Here is a 23,032-nt window from a genome sequence, read left to right as displayed (position 1 = left end):
TGCTCCTGGGGGCTAAATCCAGGAATATAAATTTCAGGGGCTAGGAAAGATTAGAGGGCAAAACCCCCACGATGAAGGGAATGGCAGGGAGCCCTTGCCCACACCCTACCTTGCCCTCCTGCTCCCGCAGCTCCGACACCTCTGTCTGCATGTAGAACTTCATCCTGTTGCTCTCGAACATCTGGAGGGAGGGACATGGGTCAGAGCAGGGGACATCAGGACCCCGACCCCACCTGCTCCTGTGCCCCTGTGTCCCCCGCAGTGCGCCGCCCACCCTCCAGGCTCCCCTCGACCCGTGCTGCAAAGGGGGTCGGCCACCACCTCCGTCCCCAACCCATGTCCAGAAGAAGGTTCTCTACAGAGAGGGAAGATGCAGCCCATTCTTTCTTTCTAGAGACTGCTACCATCACAGCTTTATCAATAAACGTCAAATAACAAATTAATTAGTGCAATAAGCGAAACAAGCAGAACCCGCTCCGTCATCAAAACCACCCCCGGATGGGAAAGCGAGGTCACCTTCATCACAGCGCGGCCAACCCTCTCCCCAAAAAACTTCTTGAAGGGGACTTCCTCCAGCTCTACCAGGGACACCGAGTGGGCTCTCTCCGCCAGGTAGGCGGCCACCTCCATCCCTGCAGAACAGAAGTGGGTCTGAGCGGCCACAGGAACCCCTCGGCACTGCCCTGCGTCCCCAGCGCCGGCCGCAGCAGAGGAGCAGCCCTGCCTGTTCCTGGCTGGGGAGGTTGGAGATGCTCTGCTGGGAGGTCTGGGGTACCTGGCGGCTACAAGGGGCCAGACCATTTCAGGTGAGATTTATGGCAATTTGTTCTTAGATGCAGGTTTCAAAGACCAAAGGGAGGAACCAGCCATGCTGGAGTCCCAGAGTGCCCCGGGAAGCCGTAGCCCTTGAAGCAATGGACCTCAGATGAGGCAAACCTTCCTCTTACGGCTGGGACTGTCTCGGCAGAGGTAATGAGCTGTGGGCTGAAAAAAGCCCTTGTGACTAGCTGGTTTCTCCGATCAGAACAGAATTTTGGTGCTGACAATTGCATGGGAACCTTCACCAAGACAATTTCTACTGGGGGGGGTGGGGGGGGGTGGTCTTTTCGATGACCTGAAGTTTGCAATTGGCCCCACACACCACATGCTTTTCTGTAGATGGGATCAATTGAACCATTAAAACAGATTTTTATTTTTTTTAAAAGAAGAAAAACTAATACCAAGCATTTTACAATAAATTCCCTGACTAATAGCCATTTATGCTTAAGGCTTGCAGGACCCACAATAATTTTGTTAGAACCATATCAAGCAAAAAGAAGAACCATCAAAGAAACAATAAGATTTTTCCTGCCTATTTTAAAAATTCACCACCCTGCTAAAAAGTAAAAGAGAACTAAATCCACAGGCTTTCACCTACCAACAAGACCACCTGCAACTGAACCCAAATCTAGACACACCAGATTTGAAACCACCTGAGCACCAGTACTAGACTTGCTGTATGCTTTTCAGACTGGGACAGCAATATCTGTGTCCGTGCAAGCTGGACAACCCAGCCTCTTCAGTAAAATCCATTTCTTCAGCAAGGAGATGTCCTTACCACCCACCTGGAGCTGGAGGTTGGACTACCTCAAGGTCCAGTTTGGGGGGGGGGGTTTACTAACCCCCTCTAACTGGACAGTGACAAACTGGGCGAGGGACTGGGACCATCTGCAGGAACATGTGGACATCTGAGGAAGATGCAGACACCTGCAGAGCAACCGCTTACCCAGGAAGGATGCTCCCACAATAACCACATTCTTGCTTGTGGCCAGCTTCACGACACGGTTGGCATCTTCGGGCGTCCGGATATTGAAAACGTTTTCCACCTCCTTGCCTTTGCAGCTAAGAGCTTTGGGCCTGAAAAACACATATTGAGGACGATAGAGGTGCTTTTCTTGACGCCATGGTGGCAATCAGGACTGCAGACCCCTTTTCCTGGGCTTCAGCCAGCATCTCAGCCTTTCCTTTTTTTCACCTTTCTCTGGGCTGGAGACGTAACACAGAAGGACCCAACTCCTGGTGAACAATGGCCAGAGCACCACGGCAAACACCGGCACAGCAGGGGCTGCTCGGCAGCCGCCCCCAGCCCCATCCGTGGACCGGTGTACCCACGGGGCTGGGGTGAGCTCCCTTCTGGGGCAATGCAGCAGAGCACAGGACGGGTACTGCTTTGCAAGCTTGTGCGTAACTGCTGGCACGTTGTAAATTTTCAGAAGCTTAATGGGACACAGAAAACTCAGTCCTCCGGCAGATGCTTTGGAGCCAGGTATTGAAAGTTGCATAAGCCTCTGCAGATGTAGGTTCCACTATCTGTTCCTAGGGGCACGCTGCTGATGCTGTAGCAGTTTAATTGTGTCCTCCCCATGCACTTACTGGAGCCTATATATTTTTAAATATCCGGCCCCTGCATAACCGACTCACATCTGGAAATGGGACAGACCATCCTAAATAATTTATGTACCTTAAAAACATTTACCCAGTGTACCTAGAGCTTGTACACAAGGATTTTGAAATTATTGCCAAAGGCTTAATCCTCTTTTGAACGCAATTATGTGGCTGGTGCGGATGGCATTTTGGCTGCAGCACTGCACACCCCAGCACCAGCCGTCAGCACCTGGTGGGGCTGCTGCTGTTATCAGTGGCATGCAGGGTTGCAACGGGAGTCCCTGCTCTGGCTGTTCTACAGCATCCCTGCCCTGGATGATCAATTTTGCAGGGGCTGCATTTCTTCTTCATTTTGTGCCCTGGTGTTAGCAGTACAAGGGAAGGGAGCTAGGATGCCTCATTTTCATCTTAAAGTGCCAATTTTGACAAATCCTCTATTGAAAACAAACAGACTCACTACTTCCAGGGCGCTAGGGACGATGCTGGTCTCAGGCAATGCTCTGCGCCCCAGGAGCAGTGGTGTGGAGCAGGACAGGCACATCGCTACTGCCTTTCCCTATGGCTGGACCAGGTTTCATGAAAACCTCCCTCCTGGGAGCACGCCTCACAAAGGGGTCTTTTAGGCTGGGGCAACAGCAACACCTAATGAAGGCTGCAACTGAGAAGCATTAAGCTTTCATTGTCAAGAAAGATGTTAAGAGGTTGTCAGGAAATGAAAGATGGAAATTCAAGATGGATGAATTATCTGATTGTCAGGGTTGAATATTATTGAGGGGTGAAAAGAAGAGCAATGTGGCAAAAATGACGTCTAAAAAAAAATTCAGGATACTTCCATTTTGGAGGCTTTCATTAAAGAAAATATGTTCAAGGGCCCAGGCATTAATTTTAATATTATAAGATGATGAACTCGGTGGGAATTTCCCGAGTCTCTCCCAGGGAACAGCACAGCGTTAGGTTGCTGCTGGCAAATTCCTCCACCTTTCCAAATCTCAGTTTTCTATCAATTTCTTTAAGATCAAACAACCCATGCACCCCGACTGCTTCAGTGAGTACTTTTTGTTAACACCCTTTTGACCTTGACACTGACCAGGAAGCACCCCAGGTAGCAAATCCCACAGCTGTCCCACCAGCCCCCATGTCTGGTGGTTACCTGCTTTCTGGGTGACTCTTGGGTGGCACAGAGGCTTTTCAGCTTTGGCTGAGAAGACGTACACAGCACAGCATTACAGAGATAGAGATATATATGATACAGATATACATGATATAGATACATATGATATAGATATCGATACATAAATACAGATATATACAGACATATCTAATAGGCGTTCCTTGCCTTTTCTGCAAACACTCTTGCAAACAAATTCAGTGTCCAAACTCAACCGCCATATTTGACCCCTCATCCCCAGGCACAAGCTCCTCATGTTCTCAGATAAAACAGTTTCTCCTGATCTTTAAAATGTTTGTTCGTAGCTTACGTGTTTCCAGTCGCTATCAGCAGCTTGTTGTATTCCATCTTAAATCCATCCTTGAACACGGCTATCTTGTTCTTGATATCCACAGCCGCAACCTGAAATCATTCCTAAATAATGTTAAGGGACAAAATCCCAGATGTTCACTGAGCTCCCAGCCCAACCAACTTGTCTCTTAGGTTTTAGTCCCCTGTGTTCCTGTCCACAGCTTAGCCAACCCAGACCTTAAATATTCCCAGCTGCCTTTTCACAAATCCTTGAAGATCTCCCAGTATAAACAAAATAAACCATCACTGTCTGCACTGCTTGCTGATTATCCTAATCAGAGGCCAAGTAGTCACCCCAGACCCACGTGAGGATGCTCGAAAAGGGCAGGTAAGAAATGATGTTCACCACAGAGTTTGCCCAGGGTGTCCTTCCTGCCACAGGACAAATTTCATTAACTGTGGTTTTGAACAACCACAGGCAGCCTGTGCTCTGGGGCATAAAATAGGGGGGGCTGGGGGAGACCCAACATTTCTGCAATGACATCTAGTAAGCCAAGAACAGAGACAGCTGCCACATTTCCTAAACACAGCCTTTGCATACCAGCACTTGCAGAAGACAGCCTGCAGGTACACGCAGGACTCTTCTTACCTGCATTTCGGTCAGGACTTCGATGTCGTAGGAGCGGAAGAACTCCTTGGGGCGCAGGGCAATCTGCTCCGGGTGGGAATCCATCGACTGCAAAAAAAGCCATTTTTCTGTCAGCCACTGTGGGTTGTACAGGCAAGTGGAGAAATGCCTGTTACCAGCACGAGTCCGTGGCAGTCTGAAGTCAGTCCTTATGGCATGGGTTAAGAGCTGCTCTACAGGGGCTGGAATCAAAGCCTGTCCAAGTAAAAGTCGTCACAAGACACCGGGCTGGGCTCTGGTTCCCTCTCTGCCTGCTCGGCACAGGGGTGGCACTGACCGGCTACGGCAGGACCACAGCAAGTGTTTCTGAGCATCTGCAAAGCAGCTCTAACTGCAGCTCCTCATAACACACACAAGTTCATAGGAGCAAAACAAAAGCCCCATTATTTGGAAAACAACCAGTTGCCAGGGGAAATGGAAGCTAAAAGAGCAGTAAGAACAATCAGCATTAACACAGCAAGGGCAATGCTTTCAAAAGCACCCAGGTTATGCAGCACAAGTTCCCTCAAAAGCTGAAGCAGGGGCACGTGCCCTGTATCTGCTCATCTTTAGCTGCAAGATAAACCTTCTTGCTCTTCCCACCTTCCCTGGTCACTTGGGTGAGACCTACATCATCTTCACACACAGGGCTGAGCTCACATTTTGAGCTCGAGTTCTTCTGTCCTTCTAGCTCTGTGGACACAAGCTCACACATAGGCTGAGGACAAGCTGAGCACCGAGTGACCTACATGCAGGCTGCTCCATGCTCCAGTGCATCCCTCCCTGCCTGCAGCATAGTGGGGATGGGCACGGCCACACACTCAGGCCATGGTCAAGCCCTGCAACACATCACAGCACTGACCAGCGGCATCACCTACCTGTGCCACACAGGCATGGCATTTGGGCTTGACCCAAGAGGGACAGGGGATGCAGGAATCAAGGGCTTCAACATTTGCCCCCAGGGATGGATGGGCAAGGTCCTTCTCCCTGGAGGTGGTTCGGTTAGGGGCTGGGATGAGCCCTGCGGGACACTCCCTTACCGTCACATCAGATAACACTGTGCTCAGAAGAGACCCATATCTTAGGACCTGAGGCAGGTGCAGGGTCATACAGGTTTTATTGCAAATTCTTTAAACACCCAATGTTTACAGAGAGGAATGTCTGACCCCACGGCTCAGGAGCGGTGGTCCCCACACCGGTGTGCAGGGAGGGCAATGCGGAGCAGTGCACAACCACAACTGGTTTTGCTGCTCAGTGCTCTGGCCATGGTAATGGGGACATTGCAGCACACCAGGGAGCAGGTCATGGTCCAAAGGGGACAAAGAGGAACAGTCCAGCAGGACCTCAGGACAGATTGATAACAGCCATTCAGCAAGGCAGACGAAGGGCAAAGTTGCAGTTTCAGGAGGCAAGAAGTCTGCTGCTTACAGCTTTACATGCTCATACTCTAATGACTGTTCCCAGGGTTAGTCCCACTCACAATACAATTAAGAAAAATCTCCTTTTTTCCTAGCCTGTTCCCGAAAATTCTGCCGTCTCTTCCATGGGCTTTGTGCACCTTGCAAAAGCAACTACAGCCAGAGGTGTTTAGTGGAGAGTTTAACAAACATGCATAACATCTCTGGCATGTAAGGTGTTCCTACTATTTAACAGAGAGTGGAAAAGGCAGTCTAAGACTCACACAGCGGGGATGAGTGTTTCAAGAGCACTGGCTGGCTGGGACAGGGACTGCAAGCCTCACCGAGCTCCCCAGCACAACTTCTGTGACTCGGATGCAGGTTTCAGCCAGCTGCTCCTCACCCCAAGCAGGTCTTGTCCAAGCGCAGAAATGGCTTGAATGTTCTCAAAAAGCCACATGCATATTTGCCTTCCTTTGAAAAACCACTTTGCCTTGGGGCTGGAAGCAGAGTTAGACGCTGTGATTGTAAAGTACCCATCCCCACAGACAAGCATCCCTAACATAAAGGGGAATACATATGCCACCTGTTCTTAAATGATCAAATGCTGCTGTCCAACCTAATTTGCTGTCTGATATCAAGTAAAGCTCAGAAATCAGAAATAAAAAATGTGATTAGAAGATCATCCTGTTTCTATGAATTGGAATGGAAAATGGGATGTATGCCAGAAAAAGTGATCTTTGCACTGCAATCAAGTCACCAAGTTGTGATGATGACCGATAATCATAACAACTATGGCATGGAGAATCACTGGGCAGTAAGAACCATGCACTAATAAAAAACCTGGTAGACAATGCAATTTTTTCACATGCCCCATTTCATTGCCCTAAAGACTTTGATCCAGAAACATAATAAGAAGATCCATCCAGGTACAAGCTGGCCAAGACAGCTATTGCTAGACCTATGAAGAATGCCCTTATTTCTGTGCTGGAGTACTCTTAGTTCAGAGTTTGAATGACTCCTCTTTTGTGTTTCATATTTCAGTAACCAACAGAAAAGAAATTCAAGGGAAAAGACACAGGACGAAAAAGGAAGAAACATGCTGCTGCAATGAATAACAGTAGGGAAAGGGCCTAGGGTAAATTTTAAAACTGGGAGGAAGGTGACATACCCAAAGTGATACAAACCTTACTGAGCTTTGGTCTGTCGTAGGGCAAGTGTCTGTCCATCGTGCACATCACAATCCTGTCCGAGAAACCCTCCTGGCGCAAGGTCTCTGCACAGACCAGTCCAGCTGCCCCTAAGGGAGAAGGAAGACTGGCAGCAGCCGTGCGTATGGGGCATTTGAAGGTTTGAACCCTTTGTTCCTAAACCCCACCGGGGCTGACTCCAAAATTACTATCTCCACTAGCCCTGGCCTTACTCCATGGCCCTTTTCAAGTCAAACAACTTGCACAGGAAGCCAATCGGGGTGGATGCACCAGGCAGGAGGAGGGACCCTGTCTGTGGAGCATGACATTAATCTTCTGCAGGACTTGTCTGTCCCTAAAACCCACAAAGAACACACCTGAAGAGTGCTGCCAACTCCTACACACCTCTCACAAGCTCAGGGCCACAGGCGGACACTCGGACCCTCGTGCACCCCTAGCTGGGGAAGGGTCTTGCAGCTTCCCCTCTGCACACTCAGCTCCTGGTGAATTTACAGCCGAACACGGAGGGCAGAGTCCTCCCTTCTTCATGGCTGAAGTGTCCGTTGCATGCTTCACTGTAGCAGATTTTGCATGCAATTTCTTTGAGGCTTTTTTGTTTGCTTGGTTTTAAACACAGAAAAAAGGTTAAATCAAACAAAAAACTGCCTTGGGGCATGCTGTCCCCCTGCAGCCAGGCAGCCTGATGGGCATATCCCTTCTTCCCTGGCCACACTGGTGAGACTTGAGAGCTCAAGTGAGAAGTTGTGAGTCTCTTCTCAATCAAGAAAGCCTTGCTCAATGATGAGTGTTGTAAGGGCCACAGTTTCTGTAATAGCAGTGAAAGAAGATGGACCTGGACAGTATCATGGTTTGATCTGTCAACAAGGCACTCCTGTTGATGGAGGTGGGGGACGGTGGAAGAAGAGACACATAGGCGGACATCCCATGCACGCTGCCTGGAGCGTGCTGAGCCGGGACTGACACTGCACTGACGCCAGGATGACCTTCACGTAAGCAAGGGGCTGTGGTCGCTTGCCCTCCACTCTGCTGGGCACGGCTGGATCTTGGTCCTCAACGCAGGGCTGGATGGGTAGTTTCTTCCCAACACTTCTTCCTCACAACCCCAGCTTTGAAATCTCCTTTCCTGTCCACCAGAACAGACCTTGGTCTTTAATAGACCTGGAAATTTAGCTGGTCAAGCCTGAGAAAGTTCCTTCAGCAATGGATAACATTGCCTGTGGAGTGACCCTGCTGAGGATTTTGATGACTGTCCAGCCCTGCCACACACCAGGACAGCCCAGCTGACCTCAGGGAGCAGCAGTGTCACACCCTGGCTTTCAGTCAACAAACAGCAGGGGCACAAGGAGGGGAAAAATGTTACCCAGCAGCAAGGGAAAAGCCAGCCAGGCTGGTTTTCCCCTCTGCTCAGGCTGCGAACTGCAACTTAGATGGCAGGAGCAGGAGATCACAGTGTGCTCCCCATTTCCACAGCTTGGATCTGGTGACCTGGGGGCTGTAATCAAGTAAGAACAAGCCATGTGCCAGGAGAAACCGTTCCCTCCCAGCCCCAGGTCCAACACCAGGCAGTTTGTGTCCTCTTCCCACCCTCCATTTCACCATGACATGGTCCAGCCCAGCGTCCAACCCATTCCAGAAACAGGCAAATTCGGCAGATGGGATTCACTGCATCAGGCTTTCTGCAAAAATTGCATTACACAAATGGAGCAGGGACAAGAGATAAGAAAAGATAGCTTGGCAGTTTTGCTGTTTCATGCAGGGATTTGATATTTTCTGGGAAGATGGAAGAATTTATCTTCAGAGAAGCACCTTGAGGTGAGAGCTTTGGAGCTGCAGGCAGCTGCAATGGGATGAGACTGAGATGTGCAGGCTTCAAGAGTGTATTCATATCACAGGAACACCTGAGAGGACTTTACTCTTATCAGTTGTGGAAATCAGGGGTTACTGATATATCTAGGGAGGGTGGAGAGGGAATAGCGTTCAGGGCACCCACTACAAAGGACTGTGACAGGGAACTATAGAAGGCACAGACCAGAGGCACAGGGCACCTGTGGACTATTAGTGTGCAGGACAAAAAGGCTGAAGACCCTCTGGTCTGACACTTTGCACAGGGAGGGACGTAGGAGGGGTCACAGAAGGTGGCAGGAGGGGTGACAGAAGGTGCACGGCACACAGACAACCTGCTTTCTGCACACCCGCCCGGGAGGGGGCACACACGACAGTCCCAGTACATGCCACAGGATACCTGCACCAATGATCAGCACGTTGGTACTGCTCAGGTTATAGTTGCTCAAGGAGATGCACTTTGCCATCATCTTTGTCCTCCTCTGTGTCTGAAGAGCCTATGCCACCAACAAGAAGAAGAAAAGTCATTATCTTTTCTCAGCTTTAACCTGGGTAGCCAGGCAGGAATGGGGACAACTACACTATTGTCATAAAACAGCTTAGATAGAAATGGAACAACTGCACCCTTGTACCCAAGGAGGACTCCCAACCCATGCACTACACCCTTACAAGGTACAAAAGAAAAATAAATCCATTGTCTTCTGCAAGTTCATCCAGGTATGTGCAGCGGGGAAAAAAAAAATAGAAAAAGCAGCCCAGGTGTGTCATTGTGCAATTCTGCAACCAACAGGCAAGATGGAAATGCAGAAGTCCTATCAGGAACTTTATCCTGCACCTGAGCAGAGCTTGTATACCTCTGATATCCAAAGAAGCTGATGGAATTCTCCAACCTACCAGAGCACACCCGAGGACCTATGCCACTGCAGCCCTGCTGCAGAGACCCCCTGTTGCTGGCCATCAGAGGCCAAAATCTGTTTCTGGTAGAGGGAACAGGCTCAACCCTCCCCATCACATCCCACCCAAATCAGCTGGAGTAGAAGTGCTGCCATTCAGGTGACCTCTCTGGATCTAACCAAAGTGCTGTAAGGGTCCGGCTGGTTCTGAGCTGCTGGATTCACACATCCATATGTGCAAATGTGCATCAGAAGAAGGCTTTTCATGGAAAGAAAACTTCGGGCTATTGCTTGAGACAGGACTGGGCTAAGCAGACCTTTGCTTTACCCATGTTGGATGCTCAGGCATCCTTCTGTTCAGGCAGTGTTTCCCCTGCCAGAGAACCCAAAGAAAAACATTTCCTCCCCTCCCCACCCCACCCCGAGCAAAAAGCAAAAGCATGGGCCTTGATTTTGGGATGCCAGTAGCCCCTCACCTGCTTGCTTGCTCGGATATACACCTTATCCTTCTCGATCTTCACCTGAGGGCGACAGAACAGCAGTGGTTTGCAGGACAGCGAGTGCCTCTGGCATGAAGAGGGTAATTACTCCCTCTGTGCAACAAGTTAATGAACAGAGCAGTGATCTCACCAGCTCTCCTGAGAGAGCATCTCAGGCCATGGCAGGGCTCACCCCAGCTTGAGGCTGTGAGATGTTTCATGTCTCGTATCAACCATGCACCAATAGTCAGTGTAAAACCCAATTTCCATCTCAGGCTTACAGCTGGTTTCTCGGTCCCACCCCACTCCTGCTTCAAGAGACCTCCCAGACTGTGCACCTCCACCCTCAGGTTCCCAGGAGGTGTCTGATGCCCATGGGTGGATGCAAGGGGAGCTGCAGGGAGGGAGGAGAGCTGGATAAGGTGCTGCTCTCCACTGGCCACCCCAGCATGTGCTTGGAAAAAGTTTGCTCCATGCCTTCAAAGAGCATGCTTCTCCCAATGCAAACAGCCATTTTGCAGATGACACCAAGCTGAGTGGTGCAGTTAATACTCTAGAGGGAAGGGATTCCATTCAAAGGGACCTGGACAGGCTGCAGAAGTGGACCTATGTGAACCTCATGAAGTTCAACAAGGCCAAGGGCACGGTCCTGCGCCCAGGTTGGGGCAATCCCCGGTATCAGTACAGGCTGGGGTTTGAAGGGACTGAGAGCAGCCCTGTGGAGGACTTGGTGGATGGGAAGCTGGACATGAGCTGACAACGTGCCATTGCAGCCCAGAAAGCCAACCGTATCCTGGGCCACAGCAAAAGCAGCATGGCTGGCAGGTCAAGGGAAGGGATTCGGCCCCTCTACTCTGCTCTGGTGAGACCCCACTTGGCATACTGCATCCAGCTTTGGAGTCCTCAGCAAATGAAAGACATGGTCCTGGTGGAGCAGGTCCAGAGGCGCGCCACAAAAATGGTCAGAGGGAGGAGCACCTCTCCATGAGGAAAGGCTGAGAGAGTTGGGGTTGTTTAGCCTGGAGAAGAGAAGGCTCCAGGGAGACCTTACTGCAGCCTTTCAAGGGGGCTTATATGAAAGATGGGGACAGACTTTTTAGTAGGGCCTGTAGCAGTAGGACAAGGGGTAATGGTTTTACACTAAAAGAGGGCAGATGTAGACTGGAATTAAGCAAAAAATGTTTTACAGTGAGGGTGGTGAGACACTGGCACAGGCTGCCCAGAGATGTGGCAGATCCCCCATCCCTGGAAGTGTTCAAGGTCAGGTTGGACAGGGCTCTGAGCAACCTGATCTGGTGAAAGATGTCCCTGCCCATGGGAGGGGTGTTGGACTAGGTAATCTTTAAAGGTCCCTTCCAACCCAAACCGTCCTGTGATTCTGTGATTTCCTATGCTGCTGCAAGAATGAAGGTCTCACCTGGAACCTGGGTAAGCTGTCCAAGCCAGGAAAGTCTTCTATGTCGCCTGTGCCGATGTTGAAGCAAGCTCCGTGCCAGGGACAGCGGACTCTTCCTTTGGACAAAACTCCTGAAGAAAACATGGCAGAGCAGAGTTGGTGCTGCCCTGCAGCTGCCTCCCATCCCTGCCTGCTGGTCACCAAGATTGAGCTGCCATGACCCGGTCAGGGCAGGGATGGCAGAGGCCAGGTGTCCCTCCTGCTGTCCTGGTGACGGTGGGGTCCTTGGCTTCTCCACAACGTGAACGCCACTGTGGAGCGCAGCTGACCTCCTGAAAGGCTGAAGGCTGCTGCCCAGGGCCTCCTGCAGCTGCCAAGGCTGTGCTGCTCCATGCAGAGCAGCTTCGAAGTTCAGACTCTGCGAGCATGTCCCCATGACACTCCTTTACCCAGAGGTGCCACCTCTCCTACAGGACACATGGCAGCTGTTGTGGTTGGTCAAGAGCATCTTGGCTACTTGATGTGGAGTTCTCTTAACTTGCACGTGGGACTGGTCCAGTCGTTTGGGATAGAGGGTGAATACCATTACCAACTGGGATCCCGTATGAGGGATCCCATCTAAAATGCCCTCGCTGATAGCACGCTTCCAGCACCTCTGAGCACAGCTCCAGAGCTGTCTGCTTTGCCTGGAATATAATTTCGCTCTCTGGCAGGGCCTGGGGCTGCAGTCTCCAGGATCTTGTAGTCACCTCCACAAGCCCCCGCAGCACCCAGAACAAGCAGCACCTCAAGCAGAGCATCACTTATTTAGAGCCAACATGTTTCAGAACAGATCCTGACACAGCAAGGAGTCTGCACACCGCCAGGAAAGCACAGGGCATGCCCAAAGCCATGAGCTCACTCCTTTCAAATGTTTGCTCAGAGGATGCTACTCCCTAGGACTTCAGCTTTCACTACCTGAAATAGCTGGCTCACAAGGTCGGGGCAGAGCAAACGGCCACAATTTGGCCATGCCGGACCGGTCCTGAGCTTGCGCCTTCGCTTGCCAAGGCACAGCAGTGCCACGTCTCGTCACCCGCCACACGCGGGAACGCAGGGGCAGCCCCTGCATTTACTTCTGCAGCAAATCCTCTATTCCCCAGCGAGATCCCTGTGCAAGCGGCCAGTCTCAGGGATGTGCCCGCAGGTCTCTGAAAGGCAGGCGAGCTCTCACCTCCATCAGCCATCAGAGCAGCGTGGGGCCCTTCTGCCCCGCTCAGCGAGCTGCTAGCCCCAGGAGAGGGGCTGAGAGCTCGGCTGCCAGCACCCAGCCCTGCTGCTGGACCAGCAATGCCCAGAGGGCACTCAGCGGGATGTTCTGCTGTCTTCCCTAGGATCCCACCTCCAGCAAAGTGCCCCCCACCCCCAGTTCGGGTGACGCACTTCTCCAGCACGCAGCGGGACCAGCACTGCCTGCTGCTATTACTCAGACTCTGGGTAGGGACCTGCCTGAAGCCCATGCTGAGAAAATGCCAAGATGCATATTTTTAAGTGCTGAGATGGGATACCACTGTACCTCATCCCACTTCAATCAATAACACCAGCAACGTTTCTTTTTGCTACTGAAAGGATCCCATCAGCCCAAAGAGCTTCCTCCTTCCCCCACAAGCAGGATTTTTGATTTACAGGGAGCTGTGGGTTTGTGGTTTCTTTTAGGACTGAGTGGCCTGAAAAATCATAAGGTGATTTTTATTTTTTTTCTCCTTTAAGACTTGGTTTTTTTAACTCCTCAGTGGCTGGAAACTGATAAACAGAACAATATGAAAAGCCCCATAAAACTGGGCTTGGCGAGAGGACAGTGAGTTGCAGCTGTTTCATACCATGCAAGGGAGGTTCAGCTCCAGCTGAAGAACAAAGCAGAAGCCGAATTTAATGATGCCCATGCCGTCCTGTTCTTCAAAGTCACCCACAGAAGACCCAGCCCCTGTGACCAGCAGTGGCAAGCTAGGGTCACCAGCAAACCAGACCTGCAGCAAAGTGCTCCCAGGAGGTTTGTGCACCCCCAGCTTTCTGCCCATGCCTTCCCCCAACAAGAAGATACCAAGATGATGCTGAGTGTGCGGCATGGCACTGCCCCATGCCCGACAGCACAGCCGGATGAATACCGGGCTGTCTTTTGCCAACATTTTGATGCCCTTGGTTAGTCTCCTAGGATGTGAGGCAGACTGACCTTTGACCAGTGGAGCCCCATAGTGGGGACATTTGTGTCCCACGGCGTGGAACTCGCCACTCTCCTTGATGAGCAGAGCCTTCCCGCAGCCCAGGTCCACTTCCCGCATCCTGGGGAGGAGGAGCATGGAAAACACATGGCAGAGCATCTGCCTAGCAGCAGATGCCACCGCCTCACCCTGCACCCCAGCCCTGGTCCCGCCAGGCTCCCCTGCTCCTTCAACCTGCTCACCACCGGCTCCAAGTGACTTACAGGTGTGGGTAACTCCTGTCACCGAGCCAGCTTTGGAGGTGGGTCCACTGTTCGCAGCCTGGGGCACAACCAAGCTGGGCCATTGAGTGGCAGCTTCTTCATCCATCACTGTGCCAAGAGGTGGCCCAAAGCAACTCCCCAGCTGCTCAGAAGTGGCTGGTGGTCTCTGCCCAAGTCCAGCAGGTAGTGGGAGCAAGAAAGCAAACTGGTTTTACTGCGACATCACCTCCCCTCCTGGGCCCGGTGGCTCAGCAGGTCCCTGCCAGGCTTGTGCTCCCTCAAAGCAAACACAACATTTCTGAGACCTGAAAACCAGGAGAGGCGATTCTGACCCTTTGCGTACTCCGGCCTTGGGGTCTGCCTGCCTGCACCTGCCTGCTCGTGCTCTGGTCCTGGCCACATCCCAGGGTCAACAACATGGGTCACCTTTTCCTGATAAAACCCTCAGGACAGCAGACACATACGTGTGACCTCCTTGTTGTTTCCCTCAGCTGTTTTTGCAGAGAAAAGCTCACACAGCGACCTGCCCGCCTGCTCTGGGCTGCTGGCCCCAGCTCGGCATCACGGAGGGCTTTTGCCTCCCTGGTGCTGCTGGCACTCAGCCCCACATTTGCACAGGAGCCAACTTAACCCTCAAGCCATTGCTCTGCTTGCTGCAGGCTGGCTGGGCACAGGTTTTGCAACGCAGCTGCAACATGTGCTTTTATTTGCAAGAGTTTTCAAGCCCTGCACACCACATACAGAACTGGGCTGCATTTAGGCAGTTGCATTATACTGGGCAGTTGCACTACCCACTGAAATACAAGTCTTTCAACCATTCATCATCTCCAGGAGGCTGCCATTGCTCCTCTCTGCAGAGTCTGGAGATTGGGATGCAGGAGGGTCCAGGGCTGAGACCCCCATTCCTCCACCTGCCCAGATCTTTGCCAAGGGGATTTCTGTGGCTTTCCAGCCATAGGGGCAGTGCAGGCTGCCCAAGCATCATTGAGTGAGACTGATGCTCTGCACTGAGCAGATCTTTACTCTCTGCTCTCTCACTGTGTCTCCACCAGAACTTCATCCCAACATGTCCCAGACTCACCTCCTTTTCTCTTCTCACCACTCAGGTGCTCCCTTTCCAGCCAACAGCCCTGATACCCGCTGTGCAATCCATGGCCCTGTGTGAGGCACTGAACCTCTTGCCAATGCAATTATTAGCAGCTACTTCCCTCCAGCAGAGTCTTCCAGCTAACCATGGAGGAAAGTGGAGAGACCATGAGTGAGCCCTCGTTTTGCAGGGAGCTGGGCGCGGAGTGCAGAGCTGCTGTTCCCTGGAAACTTCCCCTCTTCCAGCCAGAAAGCCTGTGCCCGCATAACTTGATGTTTATCTGGAAATCCTGGTTGTTCCCATTGCACCAAGCGGACCATCTCTACAGCAAGCCTGGCACATTGCATTTGGTGTACCCAATATACCACTGTGCATGCAGCACGCTCCCATGTGCTCAAGAAAGTTACTGGCCATGTGTGATCCCTGAATGCTGTTCATGCACGATAGGTCCCAGGGTGTCAGAAGAACAGGTCTCACTTCGCATGCTCACTCCTCTTTGGGTAACACCCCAACTCTATCCCATGACTTGCACCCAGGCTACAGAGACACTTGTCCCGCTCTCTGTTTCACAGCCATGGAGATGAGACTGGGGCTTAGAACACCAGCACTCCTGTAACACCTTCAAACCCACCCTGGGCAAGTCTTTGTGCAGGTGCCTGCTCCACCTGCATCAACTGTCCCACTAGAGTAAGGGCAAATGCTCAATTTCCTTGCCACCTTGGGTGAAAACAGCAGCAGAGCTTAGCATGCCTGCCCTTGGGAGCTGTTTTTCCCAGTAAATTGGCAGCCCCACACCGGAGCGATGCAGCTCTGCTCCCTCCCCATGTAGGACACTTGGAACTTGGAGGTCCTTCGGACAGCACAAGGGGAATAGAGCAGTACAAGTCCTACTGCATTCCTCAGCTGTGCAGTACTTCAGATAAAACCTGTGGTTAAATGACAACCATTGCTCTATGGGAAGATAAGATAAGTGAAAGAGTTTACAACTTACCCAAGGAACTGTGATCCGAGAGAGTCAAAAACAAGACCTGCTGTCTTCGAGGCAGCACACAGCCACCTGCAAGGCTCCCGATCCCACACTCACTCCAGAGTGAGCGAGAGGATGATTTACGCTGCGCTGCTCCCCGCTGAGCTATTTACACAGTTGGGAATTTGTCCTGTTGCCCCACTCCACTCCCCACCAGGGAAGCACCAACTAAAACTCAGCTCTGGCCTGCGAAGAACCTTTGCTCAGGAGCTGAGGGAGCACTGGGGGCTGTTTTCTGTCTGCAGCTCGTTGACCTCCCCCAGTTAGCCTGCTGGGAGGCTGGCTGGGTACAGCAGTGCCAGAGTTTATCTTCCAGTACCTTTTTTTACTGTTTCTGCTGAGACCATCTTGGTATCAGAAAGCCAGAAAGGGTGGGAAGAAAGAATACCTTGTGCTTGCAGATTCCACTAACACAACGTAGAGGTGGCCAAACCCTTGTGCCAATGCCCCACACTGCTGCTGTGCCCATGCACACCCCTGCCCAGCTCACTCCTTGGGAAGCATCCCAGAAAATCCCTCTGGGTATCAGAGCGAGAAGGGACTCCTTTGGTCTGCCCTGTTGCTTACGTGAGCTGTGGGACCTTCTCGCAACACCCCTCTTTTGAGCTAGACTCAGCCTGCTAGCAAAAAGGCTATCCTCAACTTAAACTGTCCAGTGATGGCCAGTCTGCTGCTGTACTTAGTAGCATGTTTCAGTAGCTGACTGCACACATGGTTGAAGTGTGAGTTCAGTTTCCAGACCACTGCAAGTTTCTAGCCCTGGCTTTAGCTGAGGAGCTCCCTGCTACAGCCGCCTGCAGCCAGCTATGTTCTCACAGACTGCAGCCACCTTCCCCAGCAGAGCTCTTCGAATCTTTTAATCTACTATACTGCATGCTTTCCAGTCAATGTATCTACTGCAGCCCTCATTTTCCAATGTCCTTCTTGCACTGGGGCACTAAAGCAGAGCATAGTCTTTTAGTAACACCCCGAACACAAAGTCAGCAGAAGCTGCCGTCGTCAACACTTGGGTGTTCAGCCGTTAGGCTACGTCTCGACACTGGAACAGGACCCTCCCTGTGCAACCGGTATTTCCCAGGATAGGCTGCTCTTTTTGCTTCGCTCCAGCTTCAAGGCAATCCCAGTCACTGCCTGTGCTCTGCCCCAGGTCCCCTATTCCCCAGCCTTGCTGTTGCTGCTCATCTGCGCAGGAGGCAGTTGGGTTGGCCCATCACCTCCCAGACGCAGCCCCGCAGCCACTGTGCTTGCCTTCCAGTCCCGTGCATCTCCACTGACTCCTCACCCCCACCTCTCACTGGAGGAGGCCATTTGCCCCCGGGTCCCGATGGCCCTCCAGCATTTCTCTGAGCTGCAGCAGAGCGTGCAGAGTCAGCCACACCTCATCATGTGAAGATTTAATCCAACAGAGTCCAGCGCATCCCTTTGTAGAACAGTCTAATATATAAATTCCCATCAAAAAGAAAAAAACAGTTTATTCCTAGATGAACTTACCTAATGAGAAGAATTTATAACTAATGAAGCCCCTTAAGTTTAGCACAAAGTAGCTTGTAGTACATGGATTATTCTAGAATATTATCACAAGCAGTAGTTCAATTTAAAGCAAATATCTGCCAGAGTCCTGCTGTGTCCCACACACCTGACATCACTCCCTCACTGGAATAAAAGCTATTTCGAACTATGTTTTCTCTCATGCAAGGACAGAGCCCGCTGAGATGTTGGCCATCAGACTAAGGGAACATGCTGCAGAAAAGGCACATCTACCCCAGAAAAGAAACACCATCCTGTAAAGCACAGTGACCAGGACAGGCACTTTTTAGACTTCAGAAAACTCTTAAATCAGGGTAGTGAAACTGTACATAGCCAAAGTGTGTTGCCATTAGCAAAAAATTTGGAAAACTGCATCCTTGCTGAAAGAGCAAATTGAAAGAGATAAGCTTGGCTAGAAGAACAAGGCACTGCAGAAGTGATGGAGCACACGATCTGCGCCATCAGCTCCACCCATGCACTACTGACACTGCTTTGTAAAGCTACTAAGGCTATAAATTTACAAAAAAACTGTCAGGGTCGTCTAACGCAAGCTGAGCAGAGCCTGTTCGGAAATTCTGCTACAGAACATCACATCTTTCTAAGATGAGTCCCAGGGTGAACCATGCAGGGAACATCAGACCTTCCGGTAAAAAACAGTTGTCACTTGTCCATGATGTCGTTTTTTAAGATGAAAAAAAATTATTTTACTAAATTAAATTATCATCTCCAAAAACTCTAAAGAACAAGATAGGGGTTTCAGTCTGGGTTATAAGGTCTCTCAAGTTTTACCTGCAAAAATTTTAGGCACTTACTGTCCATTCTCCAGGTCCTTCACATGGCACACGGACGCTTCCACCACGTCCTTTGGGTTGTGGTAGGGATTGCTGGCAATGGGATGCTCCTCAAGGTGATAATGCCGGGCAGTCCCGTTGACTTTGTAGATCAGGGGGCTGGCTTTCCCGTTGGGCGACATCTCCTCCTTGCTTCTCTCCTTCTCAGGTATCACAACTTCAATTTTCACTTCAACTGCAGGAACAAACAGAAACCTTCATTAAAATAAAGCCAGAGGTTTTGCTGCCATTTGCTGCCAGAACAGACACTTTTTGTTGGCTTGCTTGGGAAGATAAAACATTTAATATCAAACTCGGCTTGATTACCCGAGCCCATTATTCCACTGTTCGTTCTCCATCCGGCACCTTTGCACGCATAAAGTACATATTCCTGCAAGCAGACGTTAGTCATCAGTGCAGAACAACCCCTCAGTCACAGTTCCCGTCCTGTTTAGTGGAAAACAGCTTCAGGCACCTAAATGTGAGGCATGCCAAGGCCCCTAGGGCTCAGACAGACTTCAAAAAACCCTTTAATTGTTTGGAGATAACATTAACTGAAAGAGAAAGCCAACACTGCATGGTGTATAAAGCTGCTTCATTAGATGGAGACCAATTAATAAGGAACTAGAAATATTCAAAATTATTTCTGCATGAGGTTTTCAGGGTAGAGCAAACCTTCAGCATTAAGTGAGAAAAGCAAGGATTGTCCGTTTTACTTAGGTGTACGCCATTGAACAGGTTGACAATAAAAGCGTCCCTGGCCTGGGGACCAGGGGACCCAGGGACACACAGGAGCTGCTCGTGCTGGTGCAGCGTGTCCCCCCGACCATCCGAGGGGACACTGGAGCCAGCAAGTCCCCTCGGCCCCACGGCCACCCTGGGTGCTGTCACAGGGCAGTGCCGGAGCAAGGCAGCCCTTGGCACAGCACAGCCGGGGTGCTGCCCCTCTGTCCTCCCCTTCCCAGGCAGGGATGGAGGGGGAGCACAGGGGCTCTCCTCGGCCACCCAGGTGAAGACACGCAGATGTTCATCCAAGCTCCCCAAAGGGCAGCACTCACCCAGCCTCGCCATGCACCCACCCAGCCGCACGCCCACCCACCCACCGTGCCCAGGGGAGCAGGCTGGACGCAGGAGCGTCAGAGGAAGCCGGTGATGAGCTCTCACAACATAAAGGGAAAAACATCACTTTAGCTCCTAGGCGCTTCATAAAACTAAAGCCATTATTATTTATAACAAACCCCAGGGGAGTTCTGTAGTAAGCCAGGGGTAAGTGCCAGAGACTGAAGAAGTGCCTCAAGTAAATGGGAGATTGCTGAGCTTTCCCCATCTTATAAATGTCACGATGAGGAAAAGCTGTGCAGAAGATAAAAATTGAAGCTCACGACCTAAACAGGTTAAGGAAAGGCAAAGAAAGGGGAACAATGAGCCCCAGAAGAGCAGGATGAGCCCTGCAGCAAAAGAAGGGTGCTGGGACTTCCCAGCTTCATCTGTTGCCCCATGCCACTTTTTGCAAGTCCATTGAAAGGATGATGGAAAGTCATTCATTTAGGAAGGGAGAAAAGCAAGTGGCCCTGGCCGTCAGGCACTGGAGGCAGGCAGTTGTTTCAAGATTCCTGCAAGTTTCTGCTTTTTGTGCCAGCTCAGCAGGGCAGGGGATGGGGCAGCTTTTTGCCAAAGTGCCAAATCCTCACACTCACCAGGGGCAGGATTCACCAGGGGTTCTGACAGACAGAGCCAGTAAAGCAATTTTCTGTGTATCCACACTGAACCAATAGAAAATGTGCGTTATTGCAGCTGCCAGATGCAGGAGTTACTGCAAACTAATAGGCCCAGCACCATGCATTAAAAAAAAAAAAAAAAAAATGTTGCTATGAGCGAATTTGTTCCTGGAGCATTACAGAAGCAGCCCAGCCCCCTCAGGTACCCAGCAAAGAGGCTGCTTTCCATAAGGGCTGTTTTCCCATGGCGTTTGGAAAAGAAGACACAGATTTTCCAGGACAGAGTTAGGAAATATAATGAACATCCATTTATGCCAGTCCCTGTGAAATACTTTCGGTCAAAGAAACAGGAGGATCATTTCATACGATTACACAGTTGATCAGACATTTATCTGGAGCGAATGCGGCTGCACATCCTTGTGGCCAGACCCCAGAGCCGGGCAGCATGCTGCTGCTGCCGACCCAGGCACAGGATGAGACCAGGCTGGCACCAGTGAAGCCAGGAACTCCGAGACCCAACAGTGACGCTGATGCTGGTAAATTCACCCTGCAGGGAACAACCCCCATCTCTCACTTGGCCCCATGGCCCAGAGCTTTGTTTTCCAAACTACATTTGGGTCAGGTGAGCACCCAGAGTGCTCGCTGATCCACAGGCGTATGAACCTGCAGGTATGAAGATCGAAATTTAGCTCTGAGCTCTTCACTTCTTTCTCAGTCAGAAAAACATGCAAAAAGCAGCAGGTCTCTTGAACCAGAACGTGACATCATTCCAAGCCGTCCCCGCTAGGCACTCACCGACACTCCTGGACAAATGTCCAGAGGAAAAAAAGAGGTATAAAGTCTTCCCCCCTCCTATTTCAGGCCCCACACTTCACCACTTGCCTCCGTGGGGGGCAACTCCCACCCACCTCTCCCTGACCCTTTATCCCCCCTTCTCCTCCTCCTCCTCAGCCCCCCCGGCCCTGCATGGGGTGTACCCCTGGCCAGAGACCTGCATTCCTGAGGGATGATCCCTCCTGAAATCCGGGGCTCAGTGGCACGTGAGCTGATCCAGCAAACTGCCTCAATTGCCATCAGGGAAAATGACATTTAAATGAAATATTTATAAACCCAATTTGAATTCTGAAATCTGACTGGCACCGTGTTGCTGGGTCCAGCGCATTCCATCCCTTTGACAGTCATTTTCTGTAACTGCTAGAAGAGGTTCCTGACCTTAAGGCAAACTGTTTGGAAAGTTTTAGGTACATGCCTGCAAATCTGTATGGTGGTCAACTAACTCCTCAGGGTCCGGCCAAGGCCACCACTGTCACACAGCAGCACTGCCCCAGCCACGGCTGGTGGGAACAAGGGTGACAGCTGTAGCTTCCAGGGCAGAGCAACTGCTGCTCTCCAAGCACATATATGTATGCGTCTAGACATATAGATATGCTGGCTTGCCCTGTGCCACCAGCATCACTTATATACATATATGCGCGTATGTATGTGGTTTGGTGTGTTCACGTAGATTTTTAATATATATGTATTTTCTATCTATATACACACAAACACATATACATATAAGGACCAGCAGGCAAGGGCTGGAAGTATTTCATAATATACAAAAAAGCAGATGAAACAATTGAGCATTAGCAGGTGCTAATACCACACATCCACATACACCTCAGCACTGCCAGCTCTCAGTATTCAAAAATCCTGAGTCAGCTGCACAAAATCATAGATTGCTTAAAATACAGACTCTTGCCAAGACTATAAATTTTGACCCAATTTTTTTTTTCCTCCCAGGTTTTCAGCCTTTAGGTCAGAGCACTGCTGGGACCCCTACGTGCACACCCAGGAGCCACATCCCAAACCCATTTATCACAGCTGCCTCAGGTTTTTTGGTTTTTTTTCACACTGTGGCCACAATGCTCTTGTGCTTTGCCTCATGTCATTAACACCTGGCAGTCAGTCATTAATACTCCATTACATCTCCTGTAAATTTATTCCTTCTCCATCACTATGACAGCCTTGTGGGACAAGTCAAAGCCTCTGCCTGCTTTTAGGCAGGTACTTGCGACACGAGGCTGGAAATGTTGGCATCGACCCCTGGGCAGGGCGCTGGCAGGTGGAGGGTGGCTGGGTTGCAGTGCAGGGCCATGGTCTTTTTAAAAAAAAAAATTAGGGCAATTAAACGACCCAAGACTTCTTTATCACAGGATTAGGTTCCCTGTATGGCTCAGTGACCTTCTAGAGGCTAAATTTAAACTACGGGTATCAGGCCATTTAAAGTATAATACTTTAAACAGTAGAAACAAGGAAAATACTAAGTTAATACGGCAGTGCAGGGGAAGACAGAATTGGCATGAGCCAAGAGCTGGCTGGAACCTGAGGGAGTCTGGGTGAGATGAAGATGCCTGGCCCTAGGGGATGGAGGAGGTGGGCCAGCGGAGGGGAGAGCCCCGTGTCTGCCTTCCCCACCCACAAAACCCTGCAATGCCTCAGGGTTTGCTGCTTAGGGGCTGCTGGCACAGGGCAAATGAGGACCGAGGGCAGGGAAGAGCCTTGTACTGGCTGTATGGTGCCGACGGCTCCGAGAGTGGTGGAAACCAGAAAAGCATCACGGGTAGTGACGACG

At 50.9% G+C, this 23,032-nt stretch overlaps 1 protein-coding gene across 3 annotated transcripts in view; it reads right to left on the bottom strand.

Annotated features, from left to right (window-relative positions):
* AIFM3 (apoptosis inducing factor mitochondria associated 3) overlaps positions 1-23,032 on the bottom strand; it is a 48,204-nt gene that overhangs the window by 9,954 nt on the left and 15,218 nt on the right. For 2 of the 3 annotated variants that reach the window (XM_049805331.1, XM_049805333.1), the window contains exons 3-13: positions 18,683-18,896; positions 13,978-14,087; positions 11,790-11,899; positions 10,370-10,414; positions 9,401-9,497; positions 7,135-7,247; positions 4,533-4,619; positions 3,903-3,994; positions 1,766-1,896; positions 517-632; positions 110-181 (exon numbers count right to left, since the gene is read on the bottom strand). In XM_049805331.1, the coding sequence (XP_049661288.1) occupies positions 110-181; positions 517-632; positions 1,766-1,896; positions 3,903-3,994; positions 4,533-4,619; positions 7,135-7,247; positions 9,401-9,497; positions 10,370-10,414; positions 11,790-11,899; positions 13,978-14,087; positions 18,683-18,896 (1,187 nt within the window). Of the gene's footprint in view, positions 1-109; positions 182-516; positions 633-1,765; positions 1,897-3,902; positions 3,995-4,532; positions 4,620-7,134; positions 7,248-9,400; positions 9,498-10,369; positions 10,415-11,789; positions 11,900-13,977; positions 14,088-18,682; positions 18,897-23,032 lie in introns of those variants that run through there. The other variant, XM_049805334.1, reaches the window with a different exon arrangement.

Source organism: Accipiter gentilis, chromosome 7 (assembly GCF_929443795.1).
Source record: "Accipiter gentilis chromosome 7, bAccGen1.1, whole genome shotgun sequence".
Classification (NCBI taxonomy): domain Eukaryota; kingdom Metazoa; phylum Chordata; class Aves; order Accipitriformes; family Accipitridae; genus Astur; species Astur gentilis.
This window is presented reverse-complemented; position numbering and strand designations above follow the sequence as displayed.